This window comes from Protopterus annectens, chromosome 15.part0, assembly GCF_019279795.1.
Source record: "Protopterus annectens isolate FY-2018-M chromosome 15.part0, PAN1.0, whole genome shotgun sequence".
Taxonomy (NCBI): Eukaryota; Metazoa; Chordata; order Ceratodontiformes; family Protopteridae; genus Protopterus; species Protopterus annectens.
This window is the reverse complement of record NC_056749.1, coordinates 266,340,304-266,362,126: the sequence shown is the minus strand read 5'-3', so window position 1 is coordinate 266,362,126 and position 21,823 is coordinate 266,340,304. Positions and strand designations below refer to the sequence as shown.

The window sequence follows — 21,823 nt, the reverse complement described above, 5'->3', positions numbered from 1 at the left end:
TATTCGTAAAATCAATCTGAAATGTATGTTTAGTAATAGAGCTCATTCTACTGATTTAGACATAGGAACTAATAGTTTTAAAAGAAAGAGTACTTTTACTCCTTCACAGACACCAGTGACTGAATGTTTTATTAAGGCTTGTGAAACGGACTTTTACAGACATTTTAACAACAAAATGAAACATCTATACACCAATATGTCCCATTCTGAATGGGAATCTCTATATGTCCTTCAACAAGACAGAAATATAGTAATAAAACCTGCTGACAAAGGGGGTGGCATAGTGATACTAGACAACACACAGTATAACACTCTAATGAAAACCATGCTTAGAGATACTGACACTTATAAAGAAATCAACACTAGTGACCTGACAAAAGTTATTTTTTCAGTACACCAGGAGCTTTATGATTTTCTAATGTGCAGACAGATAGATCAGGAGCTATATCAATATTTCTTAATAGAGCAACCCAAGACCCCATACATAAAAGGACTGCCAAAAATACATAAAGGCATAACACCACCACCTCTACGTCCGATTGTAGTGGGAGAAGGGTGGGTTACTGAAACTATGTCTGTATATATAGAGAAGAAGTTAAGGCCTATTGTTAATAACATAACTTCAATTTTAAGGGATACACACCAGTTACTAGAAGCACTGACAGACTTTAAAGAAGGTATTCCCACCAGTAGTCTTCTAATAACTATGGACATGAAGAATCTATTTACCTCTATTCCAAATAGCTATGGTTCTGAAGCTATTAGTTATATTATTCGTAATACAGTCAGGTTCAATAACAATGAACAGATTCTCCTGAATGCTATTTTAGACCTTGTTTTAAACAATAATGTCTTCATGTATGACAATACTTTGTTCCTACAGCAATGGGGAGTGGCCATGGGCACTCCTGTGCAAATACCTATCGAATCTTGTTGTATATTACTGGGAATGCATGCACTTGTTCAATAATGTTAATTTTGAAAAGATGTTACTATATAAACGATTTGTGGATGACATAATAATTCTCTGGAATGGCACACTACAGGAATTTCTTGATTTAGTGGAATATCTAGAAGCTACCACCTCTTTCTTTAAATTTACTGTTGAATATTCCACAACCACGATTAATTTTCTGGATGTAACCATTACCAAAGATGACAAAGGTATTTTGAGTCATACCATATATAGGAAACCTTGTTGGAAAAATACGCTACTGGAATACAGCAGCATGCACCCCAGACACATATTTCGTAACATTATCAAGGGCCAGCACATTAGGGTCAACAAACTATGCAAGGATCATGGAGATAGAATGGAACAGATATTGAAATTAGAAGACATGTTTATAGAGAGAAACTACAGTAGAGAATTGATTCAACAAGTTCAACAGTCTTTAGAGGTACCTCTAACCCCCCTCACACAAGAGAATTATCAGAATCAGACACAAGGAGGATATAAGTGGTATAAAAATAAAAATGCCATACCCTTTCAAACCAGATACACTAGTGATAACAGACATATAGTTGAGATTATACGTAAAAATTGGCAGATATTGCTCACAAATGATGACATTAAGAGTCAGATAGGAGTAAGACCAAGGTTCCTTTATACTAATAGTAAGAGCCTCAAAAGACTACTTTGTATTGAAAAACATAATGAACAATACAGTAGCATTTATGTTATGAAACTATCTGATGGAAGAGAAGAACTTACCAAACAGAATGTACTAGGAACTCATCCATGTAAAACATGCAATATGTGTGGTTATATCTCTAAAGAAATAGATTTTACACATCCTAAGCTAGACATTAAATTTAAACCTAATTTTAAATCAACTTGTACTAGTTCAAACTTGGTTTATTTGGCTAACTGTCAGGGTTGTGATGCGTTCTACATAGGAATGACAACTAGATCTTTAAAGGAACGCATATACAATCACATATATGACATTAAGAAGAAAGATCAGAAAAATGCTCTGGCGAAACATATTCTTAATAAGCCTAATCATAGTTTCAGATTCAGAATACTACAACTTGTACACATGAATAACAGGAAAGGAGACACTTTTAATGAATTGGAGAGTACAGAATTGCAATGGATTTTTAGGTTAAAAGCCCATTACAGCCCAGGACTGAATCAGTACATTAGTGTCAGATCGATACTTAAAAAAAGGAGCTTAAAATAAAGTAAAATAAATATATACATCTCAACAATTGATTTACCTATATCACTAAGTCTACGTTATTTTTATTTTTATCTTATATTACTCATAACTTCTAACTACTATGAACATATATTTTATATATATTTCATATTGTAATTACTATTATATAGGAACATATATGTATTACGCAACACAAATCAGATTCCCATTCTAGGGATATACTGATATATACACTTATACTTTTGTCACTCTGACGTTTACTACTTAGGTTCTTAACATACTTAGAAATTATGATATTTAACATTTATTGAATGGATCTATTTTATATTTCATAGTTTATATATACTTTTATACACTTATTTTTATACATTTCTATATATTTATATGTTAAGATTTTTTAATAAAGTTAATTAATGGTTTTATGACTATACTATATTATATATATGATATGTGTTACTTTTACTATTTATGTATTTATTACACTAGTAAATAGATACATTTACAAATGAATACACAAACACTATTATATGTATATATACATTTTCATGTTCACATGTCTCTCTATATTAATGACATTTTTTAACTTAAAGTTTTTAATACATAATGTAAATAGATTTTCTACAGATTATTTATTTATTTAATATTTATTACTTAATACAGTTTCGTTGCATGTTTTAGATAGACATAATTTTAGTCTAACTATGGATATATATATATATATATATATATATATATTTATATACACTTTATACATTTCAATTGATTATAGTACTAACTTGAAATAAATAAACAGATATATTTATATCTGATAGCCTTTAACCTAGTCTAATAGTGCAGTTGACTTTGCTCCCTAGCTTCAGGTTTTTTGGAAGATAGACAGAAGCTTTGTGCTGACTTAATACCCTTCCTTTTATTCATTTTTCTATTTATTCATCTATCTACATGTTAACTATGTCTAAGTTATACTACCTTAGCTTTAGACATTAGGATCATACATAATTATAGGTATTTATGGCACTAATAGCCCTGTCTTAAATAGTAATATATAAGGGAACAAACCAGGCTTATATACACAATATATAAAAACACAAGAATATACACTGCTTCCAAGCCTAAAGATATAATGTTCCATTTCTTATAAAACTCTTTATGGAGTTTTTTAGAAATTAAGATTTTTTATGTGATACTGATAAATAGAAGCATACATACATATATATTTTTTATTTTTTATATTTCTTACATGTCTATTTTTTCTGATGTTTTGAGTTGTTCTTGAAAACTGTTTTTCTGTTTGTATATAGAGTGAGTTAGCTTTTCTTTAAGCAATAGCACTGACACTTTAGCAACAGCTTTTTGCACTTAATTTTGTAATTACAATACCAATTGAATAATTGATGCAATTTGCCATTTACTCTGTACTATATAAGGAATTGTGTAGTTTTAATCAAATAGATCTGAAGAAGCGTACAGTCTGTACGTGAAAGCGCTCATCTCTTTTTGTATTTAATAAAGAAGATTCTTTTGCTGCATAATCGTGGTGGTCCTTTCACTGGTGTCTTATCTTTATTTATGAGGTCCATGATGATCCTTTCCATAGCTTTGCAGACCAAGCTAGTCAGGCTTATGGGGCAATAGTTTCCAGGATCCGTTGAGGCACCACCTTTGTGGAGAGGGACCACTGTTGCTGTACGCCACTCTTTGGGTACATATCCTGTAGTAAGGCTGAGATTGAACAGTAGTTTTATGTTTGGGTTTAGCTCTTCTTGGAGTTCATGTAGAACACAGCCCGGGACATCGTCTGGTTCCATTGATGCTGTGTTGTTTGCTTTGGAGTGGGCGGCTCTTACCTGAGCATCTGAGATGTCAGGGGGGCAGCACTCTGCTGGAATAGATATTTGCCCTTTTGGTGGGGGGGGGGGAGAAGTTTGCGCTGAACCTGTCAGCTAGGATGTTGGCATTGTCTGGGTTCGATGTATTTTTTGTCATTTTGGACTAATTCTGAGCATATCTGGGAATTCCCACCCAGGTTCCTAACATAACTAAAGAAAGCCTTGTGATTATCCTTAGTGTCCTCTGCAATTTTTCTCTCGAAGCTGGCCTTAGACGATTTTATGAGTGCCCGTAGTTTTTTGCTAATAATGATCAGAGATGCCTTCCTTTTTTGGGATTTTGCTCTATCATGTAGTAGCTTCCTCCTTCTGTTGTATAGTTTGTTTATGGCTGGGGTCCACCAGACAAGACGCCTGCCTTTGGAGGATTGGGTCTTGGTTTTATTTGGGATTGCATGATCCATGCATTCCTGAAGGTGTTCATAGAATGCGTTTATAAAGGATTCTGCGGTCTGGGCCGTATTTTCCACAGGCCCGGGGGCTTTGAAGGATTCCACCTCGGTTTTGAGGAGTGTGAAATTTGCTTTAGAGAAGTTTTTCACTGTGGTTTTCTGGGCAGGGGGTGGGGTCGGGATGTGAATATCCAGTGAGATTAGTTTATGGTCTGATCTTACCAGTGAGGGATACACTTCTGGTCTGGAGCATAGAGCCCCCATGTTGGTGATGATCAGGTCCAGTATGTTTTCCCCTCTTATGGGAGTGGTAACAAGTTGTTCCATAGCATTTGAGTTTATAAATTCTAGGAACCTTTGGGCTAGGGTGTTTGAGCTAGAGTAATGCTCCCAGTCTATGTTTGGGTAGTTGAAGTTGCCCAATATAATGGTGTTTGGCGAGACCTTCATATTTTCCAGTGTTTTCAGGAAGGCCGAGTGGGATTCCTGGGTTTGGGAGGGTGGTCTGTAGCAGGCTATAAACTGGAAGGCAGTTTTACCCACTGTTAGTTGCACATGGATAGTCTCTGATGCTTCGTGCTGTGCCACCAACCTGGAGGTGTGGGTATCTTTGACGAATATTGATACTCCCCCTCCTTTTGTCATTTGGTCTAAGTTTTGGGGCCGAAAAGCATGGTATGAGGTATAACCTGGTAGTGCTGGGGTGCTCTCGGGAGCCTTGAACCAGGTTTCTGTTACTGCACAGATATCGATGTTCTCCATGCTAAGGAGAGTTTTGAGTGCGTGCATCTTGAGGTTTAGACTTCTGGCGTTGAGTAGCATTACTCTTAGTTTCTTATCCCTTGTGATACCTATGGAGGTGGGTTTGTCTTTTGAGCCTTGCCTAAAAAAGGCACTATGGGGGTGGCAAGAGCCTTTGCCAATATCCGAAAGCCCAGGTGTGACAGGTGCAAGCCATCCCTAGTGAAGCATCGTGGCTTGTCGAGCATGTCATCCCAGGCTGACCGGCATTGGATCCCCTTTGAATGACATCAATACTTAAGCCAATTGTTGAAATTGATCATCTTGTCTTCATATTGTGGCATCATTCTTGGTGAGGGTAAGATGCTACTCAAGGTCAGGGTCATACCGGCCTGGGCTACATGCTCAGAGAGCTCCTCTATGTCTCTTTTCATGTAGTCCAGGGAGGTATGTCTCAGGTCATTCACACCAGCATGGACAATGACTGAGTCATATTTGTACTTAACTTGGAGTGACCTGAGTGCTTGAGTTATGTGGCGGATCCTAGCGCCCGACAGGCAGCTCACCGTGACCTTCTTGTTCAGCCTAGTGAGCGGGACGTCAGTGTGCCTGATGATAGAGTTACCGATTACAAGTGTATCAGGTGTGTTGTTTAGCCTTAAGGGCTGTGAATGTTCGGCACACTGGCTTTGTGGGCTATGTGTTGCACGTGTTTTGTTTTGGGGTAGCGGTTGCTTGGGTGTCTGCTTTAGAGGTCTCTGCTGCTTAGGCAGATTTTTATTTAGAGCCTCCGAGTATGTTTTTGTGTGTTTGTGTTTGGTTTGCTGTCGTGGTAGGTCTATGTGAGACTGGAATTGTAGTTTCCTTCTCCTCCTGACTGGTTATGCCAGTACTGAGTTGAGAGAGCTTAGCCTCCAGTTTGGCTATATTGTTGCATCTCTCACATGTGTTGGAATTTGTTGGGAGGAGGAGAGGGTTGTCTGTGTACATGAGGCAGTTGTAACATTGCCTCAAGATTCCCAGATTCACCAGCTGGACCGGAGAGGAGATTGACAACTGAACTTTGGACACGCTAGACTAGTATTGGGAATGCCTTTATAATTGAAAAAAAGGGCCACTGGGGAACAAGGTACTCAAGGGGAGTTTGTGAGGGTGTAGTGCTTTTAATTTTTTAGTGCTGACTTATATAATTGCTTTAGTGAGCAAGTGCCAGGCTTTAGAGTAGGAATAGGGTGTTTATTATGAGAACTAGATCAGTTCTAAGGGAAAAAGTGAAGAGCAGATTTTGTGGAGCCGAGAATGGTTTAAACCCAATTAAGCGGAGCTGCCCGATGCTGCGCTATGAGCAAAGCCGCTCCAAAGCGGGTTTTATACAACCAGAAAGAGATGCTAGCTGTTCAAAATGCCCTAACAACCTTCAAGGACTTACTTCATCCAGGACAACTACTGATAAAGATGGACAACACCACAGTCATGTGGTATATAAACAAGCAAGGGGGCACACACTCATACCCCCTTTGCAGATTAGCCATGGCACTGTGGGACACAGCTTTGACCTACCATATACATCTTCAAGCTCAATTCCTGCCAGGAAAACAGAACACTCTGGCAGACGATTTAAGCAGAAACCTTATGGATCCTCACAAGTGGAAACTAAATCCACAAGTCTTCAGCATGATAACAGGGAAATGGGGGAGCCCAGACATAGATCTATTTGCCTCTCCTCAAAATTATCAATTGAAAAGATTCTGCACAAGGACTTATGACAGACAAGCATGGAAAGTGGACGCCCTATCCTTCAGTTGGAAAAACCTATCAGTTTACGCCTTTCCTCCTCTGCCTCTTCTACCCAAGGTCCTCCTAAAAGTCAGACAAGAGAAGCCAAAGATGATATTAATTGCCCCGGACTGGCCCCACCAATACTGGTACCCAATCCTAAGGAACTTGCCTCAATACCCAGCATGGACCTTGCCTCAAAGACCATAACTACTGCCCCAGCAAAACAATCAGATCCTGCACAATCAACTACAGACTCTAAACCTGGCAGCATGGCTAATCATGTAATCATACAAACAACAACTCTCAGTAAAGCTGTGATGGATGTCATTTTGGAAGCCAGAAGGCCTAGTACTAGAAAATCTTATGCTGACAAGTGTTAGAGATTCTTTGCTTGGAATCAAGCACAAGGAACTGATACAGCAGAACCAAATATAACTCAGATATTACAATACTTAACTGAGATGCTTGACAAAGGCCTATCTTTCTCATCAATCAAACTTCATGCCTCTGCCATTTCAGCTCATTACAACACAGAGCCACCAATCTTTTCTCATCCTTTATTAAAGCAGTATCTTAGAGGTGTCAAAAATGTAAGGCCCCCTAGAAGATCACCATTACCTGCATGGGACCTCAATTATGTGTTGAAAAGCTCACCCTGCCTCCATTTGAACCAGCTGCTACCGCTGATGTAAAGGTCTTATCATGGAAGACAGCTCTGTTACTAGCAATTACTTCAGCAAGAAGAGTTTCAGAGCTACAGGCCCTCATGGCTGTAGAGCCTTTTATCATATTTTACCTGGACAGGGTGTCTCTGAGGACAAATCCTACTTTTATGCCTAAGGTGGTTTCCAGTTTGGCTCTTAACCATACAATTCATCTGCCAACTTTTTATCCAAGTCCGCAGGACAAAGGGGAGAGAATTCTGCATTCCTTAGACGTACACAGACAGCTAAGATTCTACTTGAGCAGGACTAAAGCTCTAAGAAAAACTGAGCAATTACTAGTGTCATGTGCTGCAGGATCAGAAGGAAAGACTATTTCAAAGCAGACAATTTCAAAGTGGATAAGCTACTGCATCCATTTCTGTTGCTTACACCATGGTAAACCTGTGCCCAAGGGCATTAGGCCTCATTCCACCAGAGCTGCAGCTACTTCAGCAGCCCTCCTCAGAGGAGTACCAACCAAAGACATTCTAGAGGCTACTACTTGGAGTTTTGTTCACACCTTTACAAAGCATTACCATTTGCCTCTCTACTCTAAGTCCAGGGCAGGCTTTGCCACTGCAGTGCTGCAGGGCCTTATAGCTGCACCTAATGCTATTTAGCTCCAGCCTCCCAACCATAGCTTTGGGATTTTACCCAAATGTAATGACTGCAACAGTGAAACACGAATAACATAGTACAGTTGTGTACACTTAGCATAAATGTAGATGTTCGAGTGTATTCACTGTTGCAGTCCAGGTTACCGTCCCACCATCCCGCTGTTTTTCTGAAGTTTATCTTTCCTTCACTATCTTCTACAACCTATGTGGTGTATTTGCTTGTAGATGAAAGTAAAGTTTACATTGATACATGTATTTGTATGTTTGTATAGATATATATATATATATATATATATATATATATATATATATATATATATACATATAAAATATTGCTACCTATCGGGGGCAAGAAAAACTAAAGAAAATGGTGTTGGCTGCATGTTTTATACCCCTGACGACCTGACGTCATAGAAGAGAGAACAGCAACCGACGCAGGACCCAAGACTTTGGAATTCAGGCCGACTGAGGGCAACCTGCCAGCAGATTACCCCAAATGTAATGACTACAACAGTGAATACACTCTAATATCTGCATTTATGGTAAGTGTACACAACTGTACTTTTCCTTTAAGGTAAAGTGTCTATTTCCTTGTTTCTTTGCTGAACCTCTAAATGAGGGAGAAAAGATGCTCCATACCATTGATGTCCACAGACCACTCGGGTACTATGGTGACAGAACTAAATCTTTCAGATCTTAGTGTCAGTTCATTTCTTGTGATGGTAAGAAGGGACAGCCATTGTCAAAACAGACGATTTCCAAATGGTCCTGTCTTTCACTTTTTGTTATACTCACCACAACAAAAGTATTCCAAGCAGGCTAAAGGCCCACTCTGCTAGGGCCTCTGCTTCATTTATGGCTTTTTGGAAAAGGTAGGATTCTAAAAGTATTCTAAAAGCAACAATTTGGTTCTATATACATACATTTACAAGGTATTACAATTCCTTCTTTGTGTGTCGATCAGGCTTTGCTAGGATCATTCTTCATTAGCTCCTAGATCCTTGTCCTTTCACCTCCCAAATGTATTAAGGTAAGGTATTCTACCCATATAGCTAAGGCTACTGCAGCAGTTATCAATTTGTTGATCATGGTGCAACTGTGTAAGTAAACTTACCCATAGCAGTAGATTTTCGAATGATCACTGCTGCAGTAGCCATTCCCTCCCTCCATCCCCCTTGTTTTTTGGTGTGCTGTTTATACCAGAGGCAGAGGGGGAAACTCCAGTGGAACACGCCCCTTTTGGGGAAGAGGAGGTCTGCGAAACCGGGGTTCCCGAGATACTTTCTCTGGCTAACCCTATCAGCGCTCCTGAAGCATTGCCCGACTGCTCACCTCTGGAAGCGGATGGGGGTCGTTCTTCTTTGTACCCCCGCTGCTTGCAAAATATAACCACTGACTCTTGGGTACAACGGATAATATCTAGAGGCTATCACATCCTCTTCCATCTTTGTCCATTCTCATCCAGAGTATTACCCAACGTTCCACCCAGTCAAAGCGGAACTGCAGCACACGAAATCCAGAAGCTGCTACACAAAAGATTCATCCAGACGGTCCCCCCAGACCAGATAGGATCCATTTTTTACTCAGGGTTCTTTTTAGTGCCAAAAAAGACAGGGGACTTGAGACCAGATGTTCATCGTGTTACCCTGCTGCAGTCATCACACTTGGGTTATCCTGTCGTCAGGCGGTCCCGCAGTCGGCCGGAATTCCAAAGTCTTGGTCCGGCGTCGGTTGCTGTCGCTTCTTCCCTGATGTCAGTGCGCCAGGGGTATATATAATGCATCCGATGCCATTTTCTTCAGTCTTTCTTGCCGCGTGGTACCCGAAGCAGAAGCAGTTCGCAAGTGCCGGTCGGCCAACTCCTGAGATTTTCGAAGTCGAATTTCAGATCCGAAGTCTTCAATAAAGCTAAGTACCCCATTGGGGAAACTTTTCTTGCCTCAGACTGATGTCAGAAAAAGTTAACAATTGTATTTCTTGTGGGAAGCAAATACCTCATAAGGATTTTCATTCTTACTGCATACCTTGCCTAGGCCCAGACCACGACGTCACTGGTTGTCGTTTTTGTGCTAGGTTTAATAAGCGTGCTATCAAAAGACGCTTTGATTTTGCACGACACTACTTCGGTAGAAAATTTAACTGCACAATGCCATCGGAGCAACCAACTACCGGCATGCACAAAAAACACAAGGATAAGGACAGGCAGCCTAGACCCAAGCCAGACTCCGAGGCCTTGGCTGGACCGGTCTCCGGTTCACCGGTCTTCAGTGAGGCTCCGACGCAGCCCCTGACTACCGCAGATTTGGAACCCGAGATCGCTTTGGAGCCTTTGGCGGAGAGCGCTAGGCCGACGCAGCCATTTTGTTTAGCCCCTACCGACGACTCTGCAGAAAGAGATGCCGGTGCTGCAGAAACACCTTCGGTTTCTGAAGGCGTCTTCAGACCGACGACGCTCACCATACAAACGTATCCTAAGCTTAAAACTCCTATTAAACCTAAAAATACTGCACTTCAGTCTCCAGTTCAAGGCCCCATTCCTAAGAAACAGATGCTTAAAATGGCTGAAGATTTGATCTCTTTAATCAGGGGTTCCCAACCCCCACCCGACAAAAGGCCTAGACAAGAGGAAGATTATGCCTCCTCTGATCAAGTGTCTATTTCCTCAGGCTCCTCTGAGGACCAAGATTACTCCTTCTCCCCTTATGAAGATTCTGATGCTGAGGATTCTATTCCCTCAGCTTCTCCTCCTGAAGACTATTCCTTTGGGGAAACTTTACACACTATGAGGGAACATTTTCACTGGGAAGGTCAGGACTACTCTGACTCAAAGAAAAGGCTCAGAGAGTTTCTTTTACTCCCCTAGCACAGACCACTTGCCATCCCCCCAGTTTTAGACATTGTGGATGATGTTTACTTAGAATCTAGTTTGAACCCAGATTCTCTGCCTCCTGCTCCAGCCAAACCAGACAGATACTATAGAGTGCCTGATTCCCACAAATTCCTTTATAAAAGCCCTGTTGCTGATCCAGAGACTATCTCCCAGGGTCCCAAAGGGGCTAAGGCTTCTATGGCAAAAAATCCTGTACTCTCTGAAAGGGACTCCAGAGCACTAGACAGGTGGGGGAAAAAGGTTTACACCTCAGCCACTTTAGCTATGAGAGCACTAAATTGCCAATTTCACATGCTAAAATACCAGCAATTTCTAATGTCTCAGCTGAAACAAAAAATGAGCACACTCCCTCAGCAGTCTGAATTGAAAGAAATGCAGGATCTGTTGCATGCAACTGAACAGGTGGGCAAACATTCTTTACAATGTGGTTTTGATTCTTTGGAGGCTTCCTGCAGAGCAGCTGTCACTGGGTCTGTTATACGTAGACATGCTTGGTTAAAGGAACAAACTCTGCCTGATCATGTTAAAGCAAAGCTTCTAGATGCTCCCTTACAGCAGGATGTTCTATTTGGAGTTAAGGCAGAAGAAGTCTTAATGAAAATGGAGGATAAGGCAAAATCTATGCAGACAGTCAAAGATTTTCTACAGATACAGCCCCCTCGCATCAGCAGAAATTGGCCAACTAATAATTGGTCCTTTCCAGCTACTGACAGACCACAGAGGGGTAAATACAGACGTCCAAGAGGCAGAGGACAACAACAAGCCCAATACAAACCTCGACAATGGGGCACTGCAACACAGAAGGGAGGAGAAGACAGGTCCCAAACTACCAGAAGGCAAACTTAATGACTTGCACCTCATCCGGCCAAACAACACTGTCTTGGCATCTCCCTTGGGAGGAAAACTCGCACTTTTTTCAGACAACTGGCACATTGTCACCAAGGACAAATGGGTCCTAGACATAATTTCACGAGGATACAGATTCCACTTCCACACCTTGCCAATGAAAAGAGGGATGCCAAACCTGCCACAAAATCAATGGGCAGAGGCACAAAAACAAATTACAGCTCTCATGGACATGAGCCATTCAACTGGTACCTACACGAGAGCAAGGCCAAGGATTTTACTCAAGACTCTTTCTAGTCCCAAGAAAGGACAATGCCTGGAGACCAATTCTGGACCTTTCAATTCTAAACACCTTCTTACAAGTACACAAATTCAAGATGCTACCCCTACAGCAGCTTCTTCCCATGTTGGGCAAGAAAGCATGGCTAGTAACGTTGGACCTCAAGGAGGCATACCTGCATGTCCCTATCAGACAAAGTTGCAGAAGATACCTCCGTTTCATTGCAGGTTCAACCCATTACCAATTCTCTGCACTGCCCTTTGGCTTATCTACTTCACCCAGGGTCTTCACAAAATGCCTGGCACCAGTAATTGCATACTGCAGACAAAGAGGAATTCAAATATACCCATACCTGGACGACTGCCTCATCCAAGCAGAAAGCAAGGACATTCTCTTACAACATCTGGCTTTTGTAAAACATCTTCTAAGTTGCCTGGGGTGCACAGTAAATGAAAAGAAATCAAAACTAGTACCCTCACAAAATATGACATTCCTGGGTGCCAGCTTGAATACAACGGCCCAGAAGGCTTATCTGACGCCAGACAAACAACTACAACTGACTCAGTATTTCAAAACAATGGCAACAAAGACCCTACTCCCTGCAAGAAAAATTCTGCAGGCCTTGGGCTTCATGGCATCTTGCATACTATTAATACCATTTGCAAAGCTGCATATGAGGAAATTACAGTGGTACCTAAAAAGCGTGTGGTCTCAACACAGCCACAGCTTGGACACAATGATATCTCTCATTCCTTGCCTACAACAGGAGTTTCTATGGTGGTCAAAGGCATGTCACCTCAACCAGGGTCAGCCTTTCACCTTGCCCCCAGCCAGGCAAACTATGACAACAGATGCATCGGACTACGCCTGGGGGCGCACATGGCAGGACAGTGCGTTCAAGGCATATGGACTGCAGATCAAAGAAATCTGCACATCAATCAAAAAGAGATGCTAGCTGTACAGAATGCTCTGACAGACTTCAAGAACCTATTACATCCAGGACAACTTACAATAAGGACGGACAACACCACAGTAATGTGGTACATAAACAAACAAGGGGGTACACACTCCTACCCTCTATGCAGGCAAGCAGTGACCTTGTGGAACACAGCACTGGCTTACCAAGTTCATTTACAAGCTCAATTCCTGCCAGGAAAAAATAACACATTGGCAGACGACCTCAGCAGAAACATCATGGATCCCCACAAGTGGACACTGGATCCAAAAGTATTTGCAATGATAACTAAAAAATGGGGCCTTCCAGACATAGACCTGTTTGCCAAAACTATCAGCTAACAAAATTTTTTACAAGGGCACTTCACCATCAAGCTTGGAAAGTGGACGCACTCTCATTCAGTTGGAAAAACCTGACAGTATATGCCTTCCCTCCATTGCCTGTCCTCACAAAGGTGCTTTTGAAAGTCAGAAAGGAGAGACCACAACTGATTCTCATAGCCCCAGACTGGCCATGCCAGCACTGGTACCCACTGTTAAGGAATATGGCCCAGGGCCCACCTTGGATTTTGCCACAAATTGCTCTTTTGCTCACACAGCAAAACAATCAGATTCTACACAGCCAGCTCAAAACCTTAAATCTGGCTGCATGGCAAATCAACTAAGCATACAGCGAGTTCCTCTTTCCCAAGCAGTTATGGATGTTCTTCTGGAAGCTAGGAGGTCCAGCACCAGGAAGGCCTACTCGGACAAATGGAAAAGATTTTGCGCATGGAACCAAGCTAAAGGCCAAAACACACTTCAGCCTCACATGCCTCAGATTCTACAGTATTTAACTGAGATGTTGCACAAAGGACTTTCTTTTTCTTCCATTAAAATCCATGCATCAGCTATTTCAGCCCACTACAACACGGATCCACCCTTATTTTCACATCCACTTCTAAGGCAGTTCCTCAGAGGGGCAAAAAACATTAGACCCCCCAGGAGAGCACCTACACCAACATGGGACCTCAATTTTGTTCTGGAAAAACTTACGCTACCTCCCTTTGAACCAGCTTTCTGTGCAGATCTACAGTTTCTATCATGGAAGACTGCCCTGCTGCTAGCAATAACTTCAGCTAGAAGAGTTTCAGAGCTGCAGGCACTAATGGCAGTGGAACCTTTCCTCATTTTCCATCAAGACAGAGTTTCTCTACGAACTAATCCTTCCTTCATGCCTAAGGTGGTTTCCAGTGTGGCTTTAAGTCAAACCATCCACTTACCCACCTTCTTCCCAAATCCACAGAACAAAGGAGAAAGACTCCTGCATTCCTTGGACATTCTCAGGCAACTTCGTTACTACTTGGATAAAACTAAAGTTTTCAGAAAATCTGACCAGCTCTTTGTATCCTATGCTACAGCTTCACAAGGTAAGGCTATATCAAAACAAACCATTTCCAAATGGATAGGAGATTGCATTTGTTTTTGCTATACCCATCATGGAAAACCAGTTCCTGCTACCATTAGGCCCCACTCTACCAGGGCAACAGCTACATCTACAGCCTTCCTCAGGGGGGTTCCAACCAAGGAGATTTTGGAAGCTGCAACTTGGAGTTCAGTACACACCTTTACCAAACACCATCACTTACCACTTTACTCTAAGACTAGAGCTGGCTTCGCCACTGCAGTTCTGCAGGGCCTTCTAGCCTCCTCTAACCCTCTATGACTCCTCCACCCATCTTTAGCTTTGGGATTCTACCCAAGTGTGATGATTGCAGCAGGGTAACACGATGAACATAGTACAGTTTCTTACCTACCATAAATGTAGATGTTCGAGTGTACACCCTCCCTCCATCCCCTCTGATCTAACTGGCTAAATCTCTACAAAACCTTCCTGATGTATTTGCTTATAGCTGGAGGGATTTTGTGTTTGTGCTAAGACTTCATAAATTGGTACTAATTACTGACCACCTTTTTGGGGGCACCTGACATCTGGGGCAAGAAAAACTGAAGAAAATGGCGTTGGATGCATTATATATACCCCTGGCGCACTGACGTCAGGGAAGAATCAACAGCAACCGACGCAGGAACAAGACTTTGGAATTCCAGCCGACTGCGGGACCGCCTGACGACAGGATAACCCAAGTGTGGATGACTGCAGCAGGGTGTACACTCGAACATCTACATTTATGGTAGGTACAAAACTGTACTTTCTGGATCTCAGCACACTGAACACATTTGTAAAAACAGAGAAATTCTGTATGGTCATGTTTCAGTCTATCCTTCCTGTCCTGGAAAAAGACAATTGGATGTGCTCTGTAGATCTTCAAGATGCGTATTACCACATAAAAATGGACAAATGCTCAAGAAGATACCTCCGTATCTGCATAGGAGCCAGTCACTACCAATTTCGAGCTCTGCCCTTCGGTCTCTCTACAGCCCCCGAGTGTTCACCAAATGCATGGCATTGGTTATTGCTCACTTGCGACTTCAAGGATTCCAGGCATTTCCATGTCTAGACGACTGACACCTCACCACCCCCATCGAGCGTATACCGGAAGAAGTGCTGCAGTACACTCTTCTCACAGCACAATGCCTGGAAAGCACTATAAATTGAAAGAAGTCCAACACGACCCCAGCTCAGTCTTTGGAATTCATAGGGGTATTGTTGGACATGAGAAATTGTACAGCATCTCTTCTGGACCACAGGCTTCAACGAATAAGGAAACAGGTTCAACCGCTGCTCTGTCACCACAAATCTCCCACTTGATCTGTACTCCAACTCTTGGAGTCAGTGGCAACCTCAATCATCATTGTTCCTCTAGCCAGATTCCACATGAGGCTCCTTCAGTGGTTAATGAGGCTCCTTCAGTGGTTACTTCTCACTCAGTGGTACCCTCTACAACGTCCTTTGTCTTTTCAGATAAATGTAACTCAGAGATGCAAGCAAGATTTACTCTGGTGGACATCTTGAAATCCCCAACTATGGTCTCGTCCCTTCAGCCCCCATCAGCCGAAAGCCACGGTGACCATGGACACCTCCCTGATGGGGTGGGCGGGGCTATGTCACGGAAACTCGGTCCAAGGCACCTGGTCGGAGACAGAGGCCCTTTTGCATATCATTCACTTGGAACAGAGGTCGGTGCTACTAGCATTGCAAGCATTTCATTCCATCCTTCCATCAGGGACTATTGCAATCCAGTCAGACAACGTGTCAGTGGTCTGGTACATCAAAAAGCAAGGGGGCACCAGATCTTACCTGTTATGCTGAGAGGCCTTGAGAATATGGCAATGGGCGATTGCTTCCAACCGCTTTCTAATTGCAACGCACATTCCCGGGAGCTCCAGCGTGATAGTGGACAAATTGAGCAGGTGCATTCTACAACCTCACCAGTGCTCCCTCAACCCTGTGATAGCGGCAAGAATCTGCAACCACTGGGGCCAGCACTGCTGCGACCTATTCGCCTCCACAACCAACTTCAAGTGCAGCAACTATTTTGCCCTGATTCCCCCTCAGGGACAGTCACCGAGAGATGCTCTAGTCCTCACTTGGCCCTCGGGTCAGCTTTATGCTTATCCTCCTCTTCCCCTCATCTCCCAGTTTCTGAAGAAAGCACTACAATTGAAGAGCAAAGTGATCGTCATTGCTCCATATTGGCCTCGAGAAGTCTTGTTCCCCTTCCTCTGGCCTCACCTGCTAGATCAACCATGGATCCTCAATCCATCCCCAACATTGATTTCCCATCCGCAGGGTCTGACTCACCCCACTCTAATAACCCCGAAACTGACAGCTTGGTTTCTCCACTTCCAGTGATTACCAGGCTAATATATCTCAATAAATGGAAAAGGTTTTCTTTATGGGCAGCGAATAAACAATTAGACCCCTTGTTAGCCCCAGTTTCAGCGGTTTTGGATTACTTATCACATCTTTTCCACTCTGGGGTGTCCGCCTCTACTATTCGTGTGCATATAGCTGCCATTTCAAATTTCGACATTGGTTTTCAGGATTCTTCGCTTATGTCACATAGACTCTGTAAAACTTTCTTGAAGGGGGTTATCCACTTAAAACATCTGGGCTTTGGCATTGGTTCTGCAAGCTCTAACAGCTCCCCCCTTTGAACATGCGTCTTCATGTGATGTAAAATATCTCTCTTGGAAAACTTTGTTTCTGGTTGCAATCACATCGGCCAGAAGCATGTCAGAACTTCAAGCCTTGTACATCAAACCTTCCTATCTTATCTTCCATAAGGATAGGGTATCACTGAGAACTAATTCTTCCTTTTTACCAAAAGTTGTGTCAGAGCGGTCTATCAACCATTCTATTGACCTTCTACTGTTCTTTCCTAACCACTCTAACAAGGGAGAGTATTGCCTGCACTCCTTGGATGTTCATAGGCAAATGCGATTTTATCTGGACAGAACAAAATCTACTCATAAATCAGACCAACTTTTCCTGGCTTTTTCTGGACCTAGACAAGGTCATCCTGTCTCAAATGTTACATTGGCTTCATGATTGAGAAATTGTATTACCTTTATCTACAACAAAAACAGTGTCACCTTGCCTCACAGAGTGAAAGCACATTCTACAAGGTCTGTGGCAACTTCAGCAGCTTTCCATGCTAAGGCTTCCCTCAATGATATTTGCTCAGCTGCGACTTGGGCCAAACCTTATACCTTTATTCTTCATTACAAATTGGACTTGGCCTCCAGAGGTAGAGCTTCTTTTGACTCCATGGTGCTCAGGAATGTCCTTCCATGAGGGCCACCCAGGGATACAGGTAGCTGGGGACTCTGTCCCATCAGTAAGGAATGAACGAAGATTAACAACATCAGTCTTACCATAACATATCATCTGTGTTGTTGATCTTCGTTCATTCATTACTTCACACCCTCCATCCCCCTCCGGAGGTTCCTGGTTGATCTCATGTACTCCTTCATTGTAGTTCTGTTATGACCAGAGATGGCCTCTACTTTTGTCTATCAACTTGCAAACTCGATCTGAGGTAACAGGGAGCAGAGCATTCTGGGTAAGACCTTGGCTCAAGAGGTTTTGGCTGACGCGAGCTTGATATTTGGCTGGCTCGGTTCTGAGGACGGAACCAATAACCCATCAGTAATGAATGAACGAAGATCAACAACACAGAGATGGAATGTTGTAGTAAGACATAACTTCTTTTTATCTAAGTCTACTGCATCTGTGATCATTCGAACATCTACTATTAAGATGAGTGTACTTACACAACTGTACTTTCTAACAAATACAGATTCTCCCACCATAGTTAACCCAGTTGTCTGAAGGTATGATAGGTGCTTACACCTTGGTATAGAGGGAATGCTGTCATTGCATAGAAACCATGCCTCGCATTTACAGAAGTATGAATGTGTTTAATTTGCTGAAGGGCCTCAAGTTCTGGCAACTTTCTGTTTAGACTCCTAACATTAACTAGTGTCACCATGATGTTTGACTCTGTCATGTAAGAATATTCAGTAGGGAACTGTGCCTAAACAAAAGGCAGTATGGCAGCCGTAAAGCTTTAACTAGTATGTGAAAGCCTTGGTATGAGAGGTGTAAACCATCCCTGACAAAACAGTCTTATTACCGTCTTATCCCAGACTGATACATACTGTATGTCCTTAAAATGGCACCAATTATTTAGCCAGTTAAGTCCAGTTGTCTTGTCTTGGGATGTAAATATCATTCTGAGTGAAGCCAAGGTACTACTCAAGACCAGCGTGTTTCCTGCCTCCAACATTTGCATAGTAAGTTCCATCATATTTCTCTGCATGTCCCTCTAGATGTTGCACCTAAGGTCATTCACTCCCACATGGTTCACCACTAGGTCATAGTCATATTCATATTTGTCTTGCCTTAAGCCTTATGAAGGCATTTGTAACATCACATGTATTGACACCAGGCAAGCAACTTTCAGTTACTCTGCTCTTTTCCAGTCTGGTTAGTGTGGGTTATGTAAGCCTAACAGTAGAGTTACCTATGACTGAAATATGTCCTTGTGTGGAAACAGACTTAGTGGTCTTATTGGCTTAAGCCTACTTCCCTAATGACTCTTGGGTAACCTTTGTGAAGTTGCTGTTTGCGTGAGTGAAGAAGTAGGTGTTGCCTTGTGTGCGGGAGGGATATATTTTAGTGTATGTTCTGACAATTTTTTTACTTTACAGCCTCAGCGTAATTCCACAGCACACTACTCAGCCTAGTAGTGTGCTGTGGAATTATGATGCTTACTGATAGCGGACTGATGTGAGAAGTTTGTCTCTGTGATTCTTAAATACGTAGATCTCTTCCAGCTGGTACTCTGAATTGATAGCAGCAGTGAACTGTCAGTAAGCGTAAAGGAGTTTTTACACTGCTGTAGAACATCTAATACAGTCAGACTGACCACAGATGGGGGAGAGAGCAGACTGCTTATCCATGTTGCTTGAGAGTGGTGGTTTGGGTCTTGGAGAGAAACTGCTAGAGTGGACCCTAAATATGTAGCAGAGATAGGCTTGCTGTAGTCTTCTTTATGCCCTGGATAACACATTCAGCAAGTCATCTTAAGAGCAAGAAATTCTGCCTAACAGTTGAGAATTAAGATTGAAGGTGGTTTCTACCAAAATTGCAAACAGATTGGTCAGGGAAGGGTCATTCACACTTCCTAGTCAGAGATCGCCAAGAATCACCGACTTTCTGCTCATCCAGTTTTTAAAAGCAAGATGGAAAGAAGTGGTAAACAATTTTAGATGTTGCAGCACCGTTCAGGTAGGAAGATGGGGGAGAGACTGCTACAGGACATATTTTTTAAGATTTTTCTCCAGAATCTAGAGAGTAGGGCTGCAAGGAGGGTAGTAATACAGCTGCAGGTACTTGAATACCTGTGTTTATTCTGTTCTTTGTGTAATATTTTAATTTTTCCAGAGCTTTTCTTCTTGAGCCTTTGCTGAAAAAGGGTAGCATGAGCCGTTCATGGGTTCATGGGTTCATACTAAGCTAATTGCTCTTGTGAGCCACTTCAAGCCTAGCCAATTATCCCTTGTGAGACTCAAACCCTGCACCTTGTGTTTGCAAGGCAAACACCTTAACCATTAGGCCACCCTCCCAACCCTTTCACCAGGAATTATTCACAAAGTCTAGTAACTGCTTGTGAAGGACTCGAGCCAACTCGAAAGCTTGAGGAATACCAAAATCTGTGTTGGTCTAATAAGTGATATTATATCATCTGTGCTCCATAGTGTCATTTCTGTCACACACTGTTTTTTAAAACATGCTTCTGAGTTGTATCCCACATTTTTACTGGAAGTGAAAAAAGTTATGTACTACTTGGTTTTCAAACTTTATGCTAATTAGATGCCAGAATTTTTAGCTGGATGCACCTACTTTTCAAGAGCTTTGTTTCTGCATTTAATGTCTGCAGGTAGAGATGTGTGGTGGCCTGCTTATATTTTTGTTTGTGTTTGAGATGTCTTTCAGCAAGTTGTGCATTTTTGTGCTGTTTTCAATAAACAAATTCTTGGGTTTATGTGGTGCCTAGTGCATTCCATTTACTTGGAACCCATTTTCTTCATTTGTTAGGGCAGTTTTTTTATTAACTTGTTAAATTATTTTATTATGTCTCAGAATGAAATGTTCAAGGAGCAGTGCTGCTTGAACATTTGTACAAGTTGTGACATTTCTGGTAATGTTGAAAAAGAAGGAATCTCTGAAAGTGTTACTTGCTTCAGGAAGGCAATGCTGGGAAATACTGCCAGTGTATTTGTGGTTCAGTTTTAATATTGTTTCACTTAAATAGCTGGACTTATGGCACACACTTGCTTGGTTATGCTAACTCAGTGTTTCTGTGAAAATGGTCTTAATGGCTTCTTATTCCATTTGCATAAAGTAATGATGTGAACATGATCTGTTACAGATTACAATGCTGGCTCCTGTGGAGTCCAAACTATCTCAGTCTGCCAATGACACAGACAAAGTACAAGATTCAAGACCAAAAGTGACAGAATGGCGATACGGTCCCGCTCAGCTTTGGTATGACATGCTTGGTGTTCCAGAAGATGGAGAAGGATTTGATTATGGATTCAAGTTGAAGGAAGAGCAACATGATGAAACTAGAAACCTAGAAAAGGTATAGTGCTTTAGTACTTGACACCTATTACATTGTGTGTACAAGCCTAGACTGATCTTTTTCTGACATTAATGTTGGTGTATATGAAACGGAATTTAATAAAATTCAATTTGGAAAAAAAAAAAAAAAACTAATGACCCCCCCTGTGGAAGCAGGCAGTACTACATTTTTCAGTGCTGGTCATGAGACATGGTATGGTTAACATCTCTGCAGTAAAATGACAACACTGAATACAGGTTGTATGTTGCGGGAGATGCATTTGGTTTACATCACAGTGTGAATATGGGACATTTTAAAGTAAGTGACAAAACATGAAACTGTATGTATAGAGGGAGGGTTAGTTCTCCGGCTTAAGGCAGAGTCTAAGAGATTTTTAAATTTGTGTTGGATTAATTGTTTTTGGTTCCCATCTGAAACCCCTTCTGTGATGTGGGGTTTCCATGTCCTATAGGTGAAATTTTGTAACTCCTATA

At 41.8% G+C, this 21,823-nt stretch overlaps 1 protein-coding gene across 1 annotated transcript in view; it reads left to right on the top strand.

Moving 5' to 3' along the window:
• Window positions 1-21,823, top strand: part of TAF1 (TATA-box binding protein associated factor 1) — a 2,792,652-nt gene that overhangs the window by 494,666 nt on the left and 2,276,163 nt on the right. The window contains exon 8 of the mRNA XM_044057257.1: window positions 21,138-21,350. Coding sequence (XP_043913192.1) covers window positions 21,138-21,350 — 213 coding nt within the window. The remainder of the gene's footprint in view (window positions 1-21,137; window positions 21,351-21,823) is intronic.